Source organism: Hyaloscypha bicolor (assembly GCF_002865645.1).
Source record: "Hyaloscypha bicolor E unplaced genomic scaffold K444scaffold_136, whole genome shotgun sequence".
NCBI lineage: Eukaryota > Fungi > Ascomycota > Leotiomycetes > Helotiales > Hyaloscyphaceae > Hyaloscypha > Hyaloscypha bicolor.
This window is the reverse complement of record NW_020194638.1, coordinates 406,944-422,639: the sequence shown is the minus strand read 5'-3', so window position 1 is coordinate 422,639 and position 15,696 is coordinate 406,944. Positions and strand designations below refer to the sequence as shown.

General features: G+C 40.2%; 3 protein-coding genes across 3 annotated transcripts; 1 reads left to right on the top strand and 2 right to left on the bottom strand.

Moving 5' to 3' along the window:
* Window positions 1-172: 172 nt before the first annotated feature.
* K444DRAFT_540816 (uncharacterized protein) lies at window positions 173-6,943 on the bottom strand (the record flags this gene model as incomplete). Its single annotated transcript, XM_024875740.1, has 3 exons — window positions 173-795; window positions 4,428-4,464; window positions 6,635-6,943. The coding sequence occupies 3 exons, from the start codon at window positions 6,941-6,943 to the stop codon at window positions 173-175; spliced, it is 969 nt and encodes a 322-aa protein (XP_024730805.1).
* A 2,724-nt stretch (window positions 6,944-9,667) lies between these two features.
* Window positions 9,668-11,395, top strand: K444DRAFT_634711 (uncharacterized protein; the record flags this gene model as incomplete). Its single annotated transcript, XM_024883780.1, has 2 exons — window positions 9,668-9,785; window positions 10,029-11,395. 2 exons carry the CDS (start codon window positions 9,668-9,670, stop codon window positions 11,393-11,395), a joined length of 1,485 nt encoding a protein of 494 aa, XP_024730804.1.
* Window positions 11,396-12,150: 755 nt separating this feature from the next.
* Window positions 12,151-13,400, bottom strand: K444DRAFT_618367 (uncharacterized protein). The gene is made up of 4 exons (XM_024881306.1): window positions 12,789-13,400; window positions 12,589-12,717; window positions 12,403-12,535; window positions 12,151-12,319 (listed from the first exon to the last, which is right to left on the bottom strand). The coding sequence occupies exons 1-4, from the start codon at window positions 13,379-13,381 to the stop codon at window positions 12,197-12,199; spliced, it is 978 nt and encodes a 325-aa protein (XP_024730803.1). The 5' UTR covers window positions 13,382-13,400; the 3' UTR covers window positions 12,151-12,196.
* Between the last annotated feature and the right edge of the window lie 2,296 nt (window positions 13,401-15,696).

Sequence of the window (15,696 nt, the reverse complement as noted above, 5' to 3'; positions counted from 1 at the left end):
AGCGCGTCACAACAGCAGCATGATATATGTGAGATGAGATTATATTTTACTAATGAAAGCCGGATGTTTGATTCTAATACGTGCATTATCCCCACTCCACGAAGAAGACTTGGACTCCAACCAAAACTCGAAGAAATAAAAGAAGCGAACCTTCCCAACCTACTCGATTCTCCTAGATTGGGCCTCGATAACCAGGTGGATAGCCGGGCGCTCCACTGCCGTCAATAGGCATGCTAGCATTCAAAACGCCGCTGCCGCCAGGAGGAGGCGATGCAGCAGCCGCTGTCATGTTGCCCCCAATACAATTCGCCGCTTCAGCACGAATATCGCAAGGAACCTCCGTCAGCGCCATCACAACACAAGCCTGATCATCGCGCGGCAGCATCGTAGCGCCCACACTCCCAGCCTCATAAGTCAAGCCAATCCCAGCACCCGAGCCCACACGATCATCATACCGAAACCCCCCCAAACAGTACTTCCCACCGGGCCTCTTGGTAATCACAAAATTGCCGCTCTCCCAGTACTCCGGCGTGCGGGTCATGTACGCGCCGTCATTGGCGTTGTTGACGAAGATTCTTTTCTTCTCTTTTGATGTGGGTGGAAGTTCGCCGTAGATCTCTTGCAGGTTGAAGTAGTCCCCGGCTTCGAGTTCTCGGCCTGGAGAGCAGATTTCGTTGGGGCAGACTTGGAATTTGCTGAATTGGTGGTCTGAAGAGGCCGTGTAGAAACCGAAGGCTTCGTGGTAGCCAAAGTTCTGTCCATTTTCGAAGGTGAGGGTGTAGCATTTGCCTGGATCTGAAGTTAGTATTGTATCTTGATTGAAATTTCGCGTTTGACTTACCGGTTGTTATTCCCGAAAGCCATGTTACAGGGTCTGTGGTAGGGAGATCTGGGGCAATGTCTTCGCAAAGCATTGAAATTGGAGATCTTTGCTTTCCAGCTTGGCAGATACATTCATCGTCGACGAGCATTTCTTCATCTTGACAAAGCGAAGTATATTCATCGTCGTTGCTGAATCGAACTAGCCCTTTCGGACATTGTTTGCCGAAGCGTATACATGTGCGTATCTCGTCCTGAAAAATCTGCCCAGGCGGGCATGGGCTGGTACATATATCACCGTTTCGGATGGATCCCTTCGGACATCGTGGTACTTTGCATGTGCCCCTCGTCAGAACTGCTGGAGGCTTGCATGGTGCTGCGACACAATCGCCGTCGATAAGAATTTCATCAGGTCCGCATTCGATTGGGCGACATTCGCCGTTGTACGGGCTGATTTAGCGACGATGCTGCAACTATAATTTTTTTCGCAAAATCAAAATTATAATGAATCGCGATTTATTTAATGGCCACATTTTATATAGAAAACACACCTAATTATGGCCAAATACGCAACTCCCATGTATTATAGTCAAATATATCCAGTAGTATTACTCTGTTCTCGCTTTTTTGAACTGCCCCCGATTATCCCTACGCCTATTCCCCGGCCTATAATCACTATCCCCTGGTAATTCCTTCTCTCCATCGTCAAGATCTGAATTATCATCGTCATCGCTTGATATAATTACCTCCCGCTTCCTCTTTAATATAGACTTCAGAGGACATTAAGTAGGTGGAGCGGGAGCGGGAGCAAACGCTAGTAAAAACGTCAGATCTACTAGTATATTTAAATCTATTAACTTACTAGGTATAGAAGCAGGAGCAGGAGCAGGAGCAGGAGTAGGATCAGGAGTAGGAGCAGGAGCAGGAGAAACCGTAATTCTAGCTTCTAGTATAGGCATATCGTTGTCTGAATTAAAATCGTTAGAATTCAGGTCGTTATCTGACTAATTCTTTAAAGGAGTAACCTTCTCCCATATAGCTTCGATCTGTTAATTAGGAGTCAAAGCAGGTAAAGAAGATGCCGTAGATATAACTATAGATATAGATACTATATTAGGGGTAATATCGGGAGAGTCTCCTAATAGGGGGCTAAAATCTAGGAGGTAAGGCATCTCTCTATCCCTTCTTTTATACTTATCCTGAATCTCGTTATCTCTTGCCTGAATTTTATTAATATCTTAATTAAATACAAGATAAATATACTTTAGTATTCTTTTATTTGATTGGCTAAAGTGGGATAATAAGCCATTAATAGTATTTTTAGCTCTATATATTAGATTAGTTATATGGTTAATCCTCTTGTTTTTATTCTTTGGCTATACCTGATTATATTAGTACTAATTATATTAGGATACTAATAAATAATAGCTTACTTTAGTAACAAAAGATACCCCATTTATATATTCCAAGATTGTAATCTATTAATTAAGCTCCTAGTCTTTAAGTAACGGAATTAATAATAAAAAAGCCTTAGCTAAATATATAGCAAACTCCTTATATAATAGTTCTTGACTATAATAAAGTACTATATTAGTAAAGAGGTATATATTTCTATAAATAAGCTTTATATATATATTAAACTATTCTACTATCTATAGCTTAATTTAAATATTTTAAGCCTCCCGATACTCTTCTAAGCTAAGGAACTTCTTTATAGTTAAAACAGGTATACTCCTCCTAATAAAGCTACTCTCTAGTTCTTCTATTTTATATATATATAATATAATAGAAATAAGGACCTTATATTATTTTTCAATAATAGAAACAGGAGGAATTAGCGATTTACCCTTACTAAAAGCCCTTATATATACCCCCTGGCCGAGAGTAAGGGAACCAAGGGCTTTACCCCTTTTAAGGGCTAAACCTAATAAAATTAGTATTAATATAGGAGTTAAATAGATAGATATACACTTTCGCCCTGAGCTTCCTAATAGAAATTACTATGTAATTGCTCTAAACGCTCGAGCTTAGCCTGCTGTCTCCTCTTATATACTTCTGATTCAAGGACCTCCTCTAAGAGATCTATATCCGGAAAATAGTAAAAAGGATAGGAATTAGCTAAGATATTAATCCCTTAATCTCTTAATAGCTGGGCGGTAGTATTCTGAAGTTGAGTTTGACTAGAAAATGGTATACTATCTAATATAATAGTCGGTATAGTTAAAGTAGGAGTAATAGAAGCAGGAGGAGGAGTAGCTGGGTTAATTATACCATATAGTAGATACTTTACTATAGAGAGGGGGTATAGTACCTCCCGTATAAAATAAGAGTTCTATAGATTGAGATTATCTATTAAAAACATTTGGGAATAATATAATAAGGATCTGATTTATAATTAAATATTAGAAGAAGGGTATAGCTAATAAATCTATAGTTTAGTAAATGGTAGTATAAAGTCAAATAATAGGATAGAACTATAATATATTAATATTATTTTAATCCTTTAGCCTATATCCCTATAACTTTTTCCCTAGGGAATTTATATATTAGAGACTTATTTTGGAGGTTATTAATAGTGGCATATTACTAATATATAAAAAGGAGTAAATAGAAGGACTATAAGGGATGCCCCTTAGTATAAGTTAAATTCGGATATATTTTATTTATCTCTAGTATTATTCCTATATAAACTATGGTTTCCTATACTAGGGGCTATAGAATATTAAGTAAGGGGCTATAGAAATTAAGGGGGGGAAACTAAATTCTATATGAAAAGAGACATTTTCACTAAATATATCTTGTAATTACTTCAAAAGTTCTCAAGAACTATTAATTTAATAGAGCTAGTATTAACGGAGAATTTGATCTATACTATAGACTTCTTATTACTAAAATAACAAGTCAATAAAATAATTATAGGGGGTATGAAAAATAAAGGGGCAAGGGTCGATTTTCTAATAAGGTAAATTATATAACCTTTTAATATTAAACCACCTGTAACTATATGAATTTAACTAATTAAGCAGACTACTATTAGCTTCTATAATTAATTGCTTTACCAAAAATTAATGTTTTTAGCTAGTTCTTTCTTTAGAATATATATTAATATGTCCCTATTTAGCCTCTCTGAGGCCGGATAAACCGACTAATATTTACAGGAGAAATTTCTAGATTATTCTTTTTCTCTGCTTCAGGCTCAGATATATATCTATTATCTATAAACTGTCTATACTCTTGACTATTTATAACCCAATTACTATTTGCCCTATTAAAAGTAATACTATCTATAGTAAATCTAGTATCCTCTATATTATCTTTAACCTCTGCTTTATTATCAGAGCCAATATAGGTGAGATCTTCATTTCTATAGCTAGTATCTCTCCCTTTATTAATAAACTAAATACTATCTTGATTATTATAATCCTTTAGCCTTACCTTTTCTAGTCCCATAGCTATCTCTGGTAATAGATTCCAATTATATATATTCTTAGGTAATAATAAAAGCCCTAGCTTTGGACGAGTATTCTTTATATTAATTAGGTAGTTACTAATTAACTCCCTTAGATATATATATATACTCAGGTAGTTTAGATTCCTATTCGAGTTACGTATAGACTCCGTAATTGGGAATATAAAGCCGATATTCTTAAGCTCTTGCTTATACTACTCAAGTATAACCTCCGGTAAATATATATCTTTATTATAGCTAGTATATCCTTTATATAGCTCGTTTAGTTTATTAATATTAATAGGAATCCCGTAGTCCCTGACCCCTATCTGCTCTGAAAATATATAGTTCTGGAATAGTTGACCAGGGATAATATATAGATAATTAGGCTATTTCCTAATTAAATAGATATTCCAAATCCGGACGAACTCCTTAGTTTGCTCCCGTATAATAGGTAAATAGACGAAAAGCATAGTAATATAGTCAGGGAGAAGTTTACGGGAGTAAAGCCTTTGAGAGTATAGTTACTTGAAAAATATCTTCTATTTATTTAGTATGCCTTATATAATATTAGCTAATTAAATAAATCTATATGGGATTAGTATAGATAAATTACCTTTACAACTTGCCCCTACTATATCTTAATTCGTTAATTAGCTATACTAGTCCCGAACTAATAGAGATCTGAGAACTAATATGGATTAATACTTTTTGTTTAATACGTTACTTTATAGAGGATATAATAGGCATTAGTAACTATGGGTATTTCATATCCTTTATCCAATCGAATATAGAGCGGAATAACCTCTATTTCGTCTACTAAGTCAAGGTATTATACTAGGATAGTAACCTGGAAAGTAGTATAAGTAAGTATATATTAGTATAATATTAATTAGCCTAAAGAAGAATATGGTATAGAGATTCAGGGGATTTATCGCCTAAATTAAGGGTTTTTCAAATAACTAGTTCTCTATAATACTATAGAATTATATAGCCGGAATTATAACTAAGTAAATTTTGGCATTTTTAAGGGGATATATTTATACCGAATTAGGAAATACTACTACTTATAGCATAACTATTTGAGATTCTAATATAAATCCAAGGTATAAACCGTAAATAGGCATTAATACTAGTATATATCTTAATCCTATAAAATTGTAGCTAAGTAAACGGATTAGTAGTTATTGAGATAATGATTTTTGAAGTTAAGTATATACTATACTTACCTTGTAATAGCTATTAATAGACTAAATAAAGTTCGGCCCATAAATATTATATTCCTCCCTAGTTGCCTTTATCTCTTCCAAGTAATATTATATACTTTCTGGATTAATTTCCTATATTATAGAAGCTATTCTATTCCTAGAAAACTTCTGGCCATCCCCTAGGGAGTTAAGATAAGTATATAGAAGCCGGCAGCCATAACTTCTAGTATTACCTTATAGGCCTTTATCTACTATATATTACTTGAGGATATAGCGAAGTTACTCCTTTTCTAGCTTAACTTGCAAATTAAGTATTCGATGTCGAAGGCCTATAGCCCGGCGAGCTTATTATAATAGTCGTAGATTAGGAATATCATATCCTAAGCTCCGGAGGTTGGTAAGTATATTGGTATTAGTCGTATGGATATTACAAAAGAACTAGGCAATAAGACCCTTTACCTGCGGCGAAGGATCAAATATCGAACGTTTAGAGGGCGTTTTCCATTCGGAAAGCCTATTATATAGTATTCTCAGGGAAATATTAATGTCAAAGTCATACTTTAACCTCTCTATAATAGTCTCATATAATAGCTACTGCTCAATTAAATAAAGAATATGGGCTTAATAGTATATAATATTAATCTTGAAACGACCTATTATAAAGAGTTTAATAATAATAGATTAATAGTATTAGAAATAATAATATAGGAACAAAAGTATAAACGAAGTATGCCAGATAGCTAGTAGGCCAGGGGGTATATTACGTATATTTTATTGATTTTTCCTATCCTATTATATTCCTATTATGGAATGTAATAAAACACCATATAGATCGACTGTTTTAATTATATTCTACCATAGAAATTAGCTAGACTATTAATAATAGTACATTTTTAAAATATTGTAATTTTGATTTTGCGAAAAAAAATTATAGTTGCAGCATCGTCCTTAAAGGAGCCCGTACGTTGGCCATTGGAGTTGATCCATCCGGACATGTTGTCTGACAAGTGCCATCATCAGACTTCTCGGTTCCAGGAGCGCAGAGACATTCGACGCCATCGAAAACTTGTCCATCCGGACAAACACAAAAGCCCTCGGAGTTCAAAATCATGTCAGGCTCACAAGCCATTATACACATGCCATCGATAATCGATCAGACTTGACCCATCAGACAATCAGGTAGCAGACGACATGGATAGTTATCATCGATTATCGTACAGTCGTTCCCATCCCACGTGTATCCCGCAGGACAACATTCATATCCATTTGCCGCCTTGCACCCCGTGACGTCCTCACCTGCATCACAGCAGTCAAAAGCCGTGGTGTCGTTTCCCATTAACTTCGTACCAGCGGGACAACAGCCTACCCATTTATAGCCTGCGCCTTCAGTGAAGATAAGGCTCTTGCATTCTTCGTTGCACTTGAAGACGATTTCAAAGGCGGTGCCGGGCCGGGCTTTCACCCGCATTTCTTTGCGGTTGGGTGGGATTTCGACTTCGTCTTGCGGGAGGAGACGCGCTACTTCGACGTTGGTGTTGTCCATGCCTGGACGGAAGACGCCGAACATTTGGCCGGTTGTGTGAAGCGCTGAGGCATAGAGCGCCAGGGTGAGAGTGAGGAACAAGAGCTTCATGATGGCGATGGAAGGGGAGACTAATTGGAAGTTTAAATCTGGTTCAGAGAGCTAGTTCCGAGAGGTGAACCTCCTTGTAGATTCTGAGAGCTAGTTGGGGAATTATCCAGCTTTTTATCTCTTGTTGGCTATGGATATATGAGCTCGATGCTGTGCTCCAACAGAGAGGAATACAGTCCCCACCGAACCCTATTGGGCGCAATCGCCACTCCAAAAAGAGGCGCCGTTGGCATGAACTTTACATGCTGAGCTCTTTCAAAGATTCAGGGATTTCGCCGAACAAAGTGGCTTAAAGATACAGAAAATCAACTCGAGAAATGAAGAGGTTGAGTCTCTCAAAGACCCGGACCTTCGAATCAGCAGTGTGGCTTGACGCATTGCGAAGATCAGCTCTGCATCCAGTGTCATGGGGCGATGGAGTTCCCGGCCCGCCCCTCTTTGCTTTTTTCGTTACCAATACAAGCTGCCGGCTCAACCCCGACAAGCCCTACATAGCTCCTCTTTTCGTGTTAAACTATCTTAATTGGCACTGATAAGGTTTGGGGTCATAGTTCAGCTCTCCAGACGCGGGGGTACCCGCTGTAAGTGCCGTTACGGGAACGAATGTGTGAGACATCTCTCAACCCGACTCGCTTAGTCTCTCTGAGTTGCCCTTTTGTGGAATTCGGTGTTCTATGAGGGCTACCTGATATGCAAGATGGCAGGCACCTCTTTCCGCTCCAGAGGGGCGGCGCAGCGAACTGTGTCTCAGGAGATACATGTTTCACCCTGAAGCTGAATTCCGGCCATTTGGCGATTGGCTCTCTGGTCAAACTGACTCCCCAACCATAAATCCGAATGAAAGCCCCCCATATTCTTCTTGGTTCGTATACTCGTTCCCCAAAGACTCAATGCAGAAAATGGTGCTGAACGCATTGAGCGGTGTGTCATACAGCAGAGATCTGGATCTGTGTGATGTACAGTACTGTACATGCATAAAAGCTTCAGCTGACCTGCACACTTCAGCTCAAGCCAGGTAATAGAAGAGTCCAAGGAAGTCTAGACTTTGTAAGGCTTTATATTGAGTTTTGAATCTGATTTTTATGTATAGCCGAGTCCGCAGAATGGGAAATTCTGTCCCGTGCACTTGATCTCATTGTCAGAGAGAATGACCGAAAGGAAACCAGCTGAACAAAGCCAAGGCTTCGAAAATTCATTTCATTCATGGGAAGGGCAATGCTTTGACGTAGAAAAGACACTTGTGGACAGCCTATGCGCCAGCTGGTCTTTGGGTGAAGGAGGCTGATCACATTAATCTACTCAGGTTGAGCTGAGTAGTTGTTAGTGCAGCCCCTAGAACCCTAGCTAAAAGTGTAAAAGTGTATCGCTTAGACTGTATGCGAAAGAAGCTAACCTTCTATTGGCAATCTGATGATGTTGAAACCCCCCAATTGTAAATAGCTACCTAGAAACTAAGTTAAGGTATCTATCTAGTCTCTCTTTCAAAGTAGCTCAAGTATAGATGCATACCCTCTCTCTACCCACAGGCTAGCTTGAGGCCTTTTCGGTCAGGTTCCTAGCTTTCCTATTCTGTATAATATACCTCCGTCCCTGTATGTCACCAGGCTATCCTCCAAATTGCCGTGTTCTATGGTTACATATCTTGCGCAAAGCACACACAGCCCTTACGAGGCCGCATTTTCTGAGCCACCAGCTCGTCTTCTGCCGCTTGAATCTTGATCTATCGCTCGAGATTTCCCTCTCCTATTGCACTCGCAGACCAGTCTACCAATGAAAAATGTATCATGGGTAGGAGTGAGTAGCTCATAGAGCAAGCTGATGTCACGAGATTCACTACCATGGAGTTCTGGCATGTATCAAACTGGCTTGGATCTTATTAGGCAATTGAGCGTTGTACTTGTTACGAAGAATTACATGAGATGCTTGTGAAGCAGCTACTTGCCAAATTTTGATCAGCTTGCTCCTTTGATTTGCCTGCTTAAGAGTTTGCGTCGTTTGACTTCTGTTTGTTACAACTAAACAGTCTTGTGGTTCTTGTCCATTGAGATTTAATGCACAACGTCCCCAGAAGTGTTCAGAATAATCAGGTTACAATAAAGAATCTCTATAAATATGTTCTCGATATTCCGCAACAACTTAGTGCTTTCATTGACATGATCGCGTGCTATCACCGGCTCGGAGACTCCCCTTTCTACATAATTTAGGCGAGCCCTTATTGACATTTTCACACTGAACTGCTTGCCGCCTTAAAATCATAAATAGGCACCAAGTTAAATTTACAGCTCTTACTGTCCGGCTGCGAGTTGCCCTACGTCATTGCACAATAATTCATAGCTTAAAGTACATTCAAATTTCCTTTCGCTGGTCAAACTCTTCATTCTTCCATCAACAACCAACTTTGCAACCACCACCACAACACATTACACTGTAAGTGCTTGGAGCAATAAACCTTTCTCCTTTTCTGTTGTTCTTGATTGATTTGGTACAATGGCTGACTGTGTCACTTCTGGTTGCTAGTTCTTCCCGGTCGCCCACCGTTCACGTTCGCTCGGTCGCGATATGGCTGCACAACAACACCCTTTTACAATTGCCATCTCTGGCTGCTCCTCTGCAGGAAAGAGCACGCTTGCTTTCCTTCTTGCTGAGATCTTCTCTGGCACCGAGGCCAGCAGTTCTGGTAAGTTGGCTCTTCCTCTCATCGCGCAACGATGCTGCCTCGCATTATTCCGAGCCGGTGCTGAACATTCTTATCTTTGCTCTCCTGCTCCCCTAGTGGGAAAGAATCTGGGGCGGTGCCCGCTCGCATTGTCCCAAGCCAGTGCTGGTCATTCTTGCCCTTAATATCCTACCTCTCCATCTTCCTGCTGTTTTTATTGTCCAACTCGGCTCGTGAAACAATCAATAACTCTGACCTGCTCAGGTACGGTCCCGATTATCCATGGAGATGAATTCTTCATGCCAAAACACCTTTGCCCTCTCGTCGCATTTACCTCCACACCGAAGGACACTGCATTCTGCCAACTTTCATTGAAGGAAGATGAGATTGGTGAGTACATTGTTGCATGGAACGGTACTCGAGCCAACGACCCGTTTATGACACATACTCCTGCAACTACAACCAATGTTCCTTCTTATGCTGGATTAATCGCCTCCCAATCTTCTAAAGATACTCAAAACGGTCACCTCGAGCTCGAAGCAAACGACCTCCTCCCGTCAAACCACTCCATCAAGACCACCTTCTCTGTTGCTTCTACCCTTCATGAAGGCGGCCGTACGAAGGTCTTTACAATCAGCGGGCCGAATACAGACTGTGATGAAGCAGTGAACTTCGTTAGGATGTTCCAAGCTTTGAAGGAGACTTCGATGTGTGACGTCGAGACTGTTGCCAAGAATTTGGGTATAATGAGCATCCATGGGCACGAGGCCAAGTCCGACACTGACAGCGAAGGCGGTGGGGCCCCATTATCCCGTCAGACTTCGGGACAACAATCGGATGGAGGTGTTGCATTGGTTCCTAAATTCGAGTACATTGAGGACTTGGCACCACCCCATTCCCATCTTGTCACCAATATCGACACTCTCAAGGCTGAGTACGGCGAGCTTATCAACGCTATGAAGGAGCAAGTACGCGGGTTCTTTATACAATCAGCGGCTTCTTGCCACACCGAAAAGTTGAAGCTGCCTAAGATGGTCATCATCGAGTCTTTCCTCCTGCTATCCGACCCTGCTATTATCTCACTTGGTGACAACAACCCCAACACAACTCGTCTTCTGCAAGTTTTCCATACCTTCTTACAAAAGATGCAATACCTTTCGACCAGGCTCGCAGACCGAGGAGACATTGACGAGGAACTTGAGCAAGAGAGAGAAGGTCACGAAAAGAACATCCAAACCATTAACGGCGTCTGCAAGCGCGGTATGATGGAACGTTTCCACTGCAAATTGTGGTTGAGCACGAGTGAGCACGCTGCTAAAACCCGACGATTTGAGCGAGCTGCATATCTTGACCGTAGTGAGGGAGGATTGAGGGAGCCGGGTCAGTTGTGGAAGACGGAGGGGTACTTCGACCAGATTACTTGGACGAACCACTTAGACTCACACAAGTGGTTGATTGGTGAGGATGGCGGTGATGAGATCGTTAGCGAGCTTGGTGCATACAAGGCCGGAATTCATCTTAGGGCACAAGATTTGAGGGTTGAGGATACGGTACGCTGGGCAGTTGGCATCATCTTGGACGAGATGAAGAAGCTCTCGGGTTTGGTGAGAAAGAGGACAGCGGAAAAGTAGCCTGTGGAGGTTGTGATGGCTGTGGTGGCAACGCTCGTGAGTGGTGAGCGCATCATAATGAGAAGAGATCTGCTCTATTTCTGCCCTGGACTTAGATTCTACCAGTTTCACAGCAGCGGACCTCTGATTCATGGTGTTTGGGAGTCTTCATTGAGGAGGTTTCGAGATACCAATTTGCTGCTTCATACATACTTCATAGAGACAGTGTGTCTTCTTCGAGGCAGAATCACTGCTTTGGGGAAAATGATAGAAGAATAAAAGTCTCCAAATCTTACATCTCGTGTACAGGGTTGGCTATAATATCTGAGGTATCAATACCGGTATCACTATTACCTAGGATCACTTAGTATTAGTAGGATCGATCTGTATTAATCTGGTATTGATTCTAAGCGAGAAATTTGCAAAGTACCTTACATAGTAAATTTATATGTAAAGGTACTTCTAGCTCTCCTTTGCGAGAGGGGACAGGCAGCTAGCGAGGGGTAAGGAATACTAAAAAAAAGTCGACCATTTTAAAGTTCTTTAAAAAATCATAAAACCATCTAAAACTATTAAAGCGATGTCCTTAATTATAACGCTATACTTACGATTTTAATCAAAGGTAATAAGTATAATAAGAATCGTGGTTAAAGGGATTAGATAGGGGGTCCGCGACTCTCGCTTAGAATCGATTTCGAGAATCGATAGGATTGATACCTTACGATTCTGGTATTAATACGGATCAATACCTGAATTAGGTATCATTGCCAAGCCTGCTTGTGTATGAAGCTTGTGATTAACTCTTGGCTCCAATCTCTTTCACTATTCTGTTATCTTACCACCTACTGAGAGTGTATCTCGATCGTGTCCTCCCATAATCGATAATGGAGCTTTCTTCTGCTCAACTGTCCTCATTAACCAACAGTATCGAAGCCAATCATGAGACTACTACCCGTCAGCCTCCCTTTATTTTCCTCCCACCTGAGCTCTCTTACACGATACACTGAGTAAAAGAAAGTTTCACTTACACGCGCATCACTCCTAATTTCCTTAGGCCAACATTCATAGCACGCACACCCCGCACCCCCCACTACCCCTTCCCTCCGCCTACACTCCAGCCAAGGCATCTCAGTATTCCACTCATCAGCACCAATAAACATCCTACGATTCCCATAAGGAAATCCCCTGGAAAGATCAAGGGGTAAAGGACCTACCTCCATTTCACGTCCTTCATTACTGGAATCCTCTGTGGTGGGATGTTGAGCAAGTGGCTTATGACTCGGGCGGTGCTGCTGAATGTGAAGGTGTTTTTGCTGTAGAGAATATCCATTGCCTCCGAGTATCTAGTTAATGTTATAAGTTATAATTGAACTTTCCTTTTGAGAGCAAGAGTAAAGAAAAAGAGAGGTCTTACATCCTCCTACAACTCATCACCAAGCTCAGTAAACAAATATTCCCCCACTCATCAGCAACACCAGGCTGTCTCGAAAGAAGAGGACACTGGCATGAGACAGGCGTAGGAGACTCGCCTTTGCATCGTGTATGTGACATCCGTCGATAAGAGAGGAGAGTGAAGATATGTAAAGTATAGCCTCCAATTGCTTCCTCATAAATTTGTTTTCTGATTTCCAATGGCAGGTTGAAGAAAGCGCTGTTTTCCTGCCAATCAGTACTTCTCCATACCTTGGCTTTCTCTACCTCATCTCCCCTCTCCACATCCTCAATTTCAACTTTATCATCCCCCAGGATGGAAAGAGCATCAACATCCCGTTCTGCTCGAGGTGCCAGCACCCATGGTGTCCGTCGCCGTCTTTCTCGTTCTTCATATTCTAGCCATCTTTTCCTTTTCGTAGACGGTAACTCGTAATTTGAGAGGGAGTAAAACGCGTGCGAGAGAAGAATACAGGTGCCAACTACACAAATACATGGAAGGCAAACAATTGTTAGCGCGATCAAGCCCCTGTCACGGAACTTCTGGCGCGTGTGGTGGGTTATGATTAGCATCATTGGTTTGAGTTGAATTTTGGACATACCTCAGCGTGGAGAGAAGAACGAAAAGAAAAGAAATATTAAGAAAGCTGATGGTTAAAATTGGATTTGAAGTGAGATGAGGTAAGAAATAGTCAGCGGGATGACAGCTCAGGGGGACTTTTGGTTGGATGTCAGCCCGCAATCGCCCGGTTGCTGACAGGCCCGTCCCTCGGTTGAATAGGGGAACATGGAACAGTAGATCCGGAAAACTTTATCCCTGATCCAAAGATTGGCGCTTTGAGGACGAATTATCCAGGACTTCCTCGTATTGCTGAAAATATAAGCGACTGAAAGGGGCCGTTAATTGGTGGGGCGAGGTAGATGTGGCGTCTGGGAAGCGAGTGTGGCTGAGGACTTTTGAGTCCTGACTTTTACAGTCGGTCCGATCTAAAACCAACAAATTTTTGATTATATAATTGTTTTAATATTTAATTAGTTTTGCTTATTTATATTTCTCATAATAATAGCGCGCTAAATGCTTTTAATATAAATAATACAATTCAAGAAATTAGAAATAGTAATATTAAAATATATTAAAGAAATATAAATATAAATTCTTTAATAACTAAATTTAAGTATAGACAAAAAACTTAAAGGCGTGAAATAAATCCTTGTTAAATAAAGTTATAATATATTTAACTTGAAATTTAAGTATTTAAAAAAACTAAATATATTATATTTTTTAATATTTTTTAATTATTTATTTAAAATTATATGATTTATTAAATATAAAATAAGTTATTTAAAATATAAAAAAGTAAAGGCGTTATAATATAATATCTCAGAAAGTAATAAATAAATAAATTAAAGTATAAATTAAAGTATAAAAGGAAGAAGAAAAAGAAAAAAATAAATCTAAATCTAATCTAGTTTTAAGATAGCTCAAATCGCATATAATTAAAGCTTTAATATATGAATAATATAAATAATACTCGAGAAAGATATATTTAATATTTAGAAATTTTTATTTAAGATTATAAAGCCAAATTATTATTATATTAATAATAAAATAAGTGAAATGCTGCGAGTTTTCTCTTAAGTATAAGAATGCATAATATTAGTAAATAAATATTTTCGCGTTTTATATAATAAAAAATATAAAAATAAAAATCGTTTATATACTTTAAAATTTGATTGTTAATTAACCAAGAATTGTATTAGAGATCAGGTTAATAGGTTTTATTTGCCTGGTTCTACTCTATGATTGGATTCTACAGTTTGAGTTAATTGGGGTTGTAGTTAAAAGGTTATTGTAGGCGCAAAAGGGCGACCGTTTTATCGGGTTTGGATCGGACCGACTGTATGTGTTATCCCATGGATGAAGAAGCTCTTGAAATTCGAGGCAGTCTATTTCCTTGAGGGAATTAGGAATTTAGCATGATTTCCGGTGCCTCGGTCCATGATTTAGTGAAAGTGATTGCGTGCTCGTATCTCGCTTCCAGACTATTGACTTCTTGATTACCTCAAGGGTTTTCAATCCAAGAACGCTATCAAAAAATAGCTTCCCTTCGAGTTTGATGCTGGTGCATCTTCTATAAATATGGGAAGCAGCTATAAAAAATCTTTCAACGACCTGCAAGACGCCAAGTTTGTGAAGTGAGCTTTCAGGATATTGTTCATCGGGTCGACCGTGTTGGAGAATGGGATTCCATGCATCGAAAGAACGAGGGATTTTCGATACTTGCTCGCCAATGGCCCTCATATGGAGGTACCTAATCACAATTAACAGTACCATGCTATTAACAGCCGACCAACCCCTTCGCTCCCTCACGCCATCAATTTTCTCTCTCGGCAACTTCACACAAAACCCCAGCTGATAACCAGATACCCCAACCCCCCAACCTCCATCCACCTCCCCAGATCAGCCCCAAACCTCTCCACACAAATTCACCTCCGCCTCTCATAAAACCCCGTCACGCTCCTCGCCCCCTGCAAATCCGCAGTACCCCGTCCTGATCAGCCCTCTCACACACCCTCCCAATCACAGTGCTGCCAATGCCCTGCCCCTGCCATTCCGGATCCGTAAACAGCGCTGCAAGATACAACCACCTCCTGCCTCTACACCACATCTCCCGCAACCTCTGTTCCTCCTTATCCAGCATCTTTGCAAACTTTTTTTGTTCCCCTACATCTCCGTTCACTGTCTCCTTTCCCTCAATCTCCGTTGCCAACGATGCTTGACCTTCCTTTCCCTTTTTAACAGAAGAGAGTCCCAATGGGAAGAAAACATTTTCGTAGAGCCCAAGCCGAGGATCTGTCGTGCTAAGGTGCCCGGCTTTTGTTGTTTCCCA

Coding starts and splice junctions, on each gene's coding strand:
- K444DRAFT_618367 (XM_024881306.1), bottom strand. CDS start 13,381: ATGATGCTAATCATAACCCACCACACGCGCCAGAAGTTCCGTGACAGG. Junction 12,536..12,588: donor ATGAAGGACGTGAAATGGAG/GTAGGTCCTTTA, acceptor TGGGAATCGTAG/GATGTTTATTGGTGCTGATG. Junction 12,320..12,402: donor AAATTAGGAGTGATGCGCGT/GTAAGTGAAACT, acceptor GACGGGTAGTAG/TCTCATGATTGGCTTCGATA.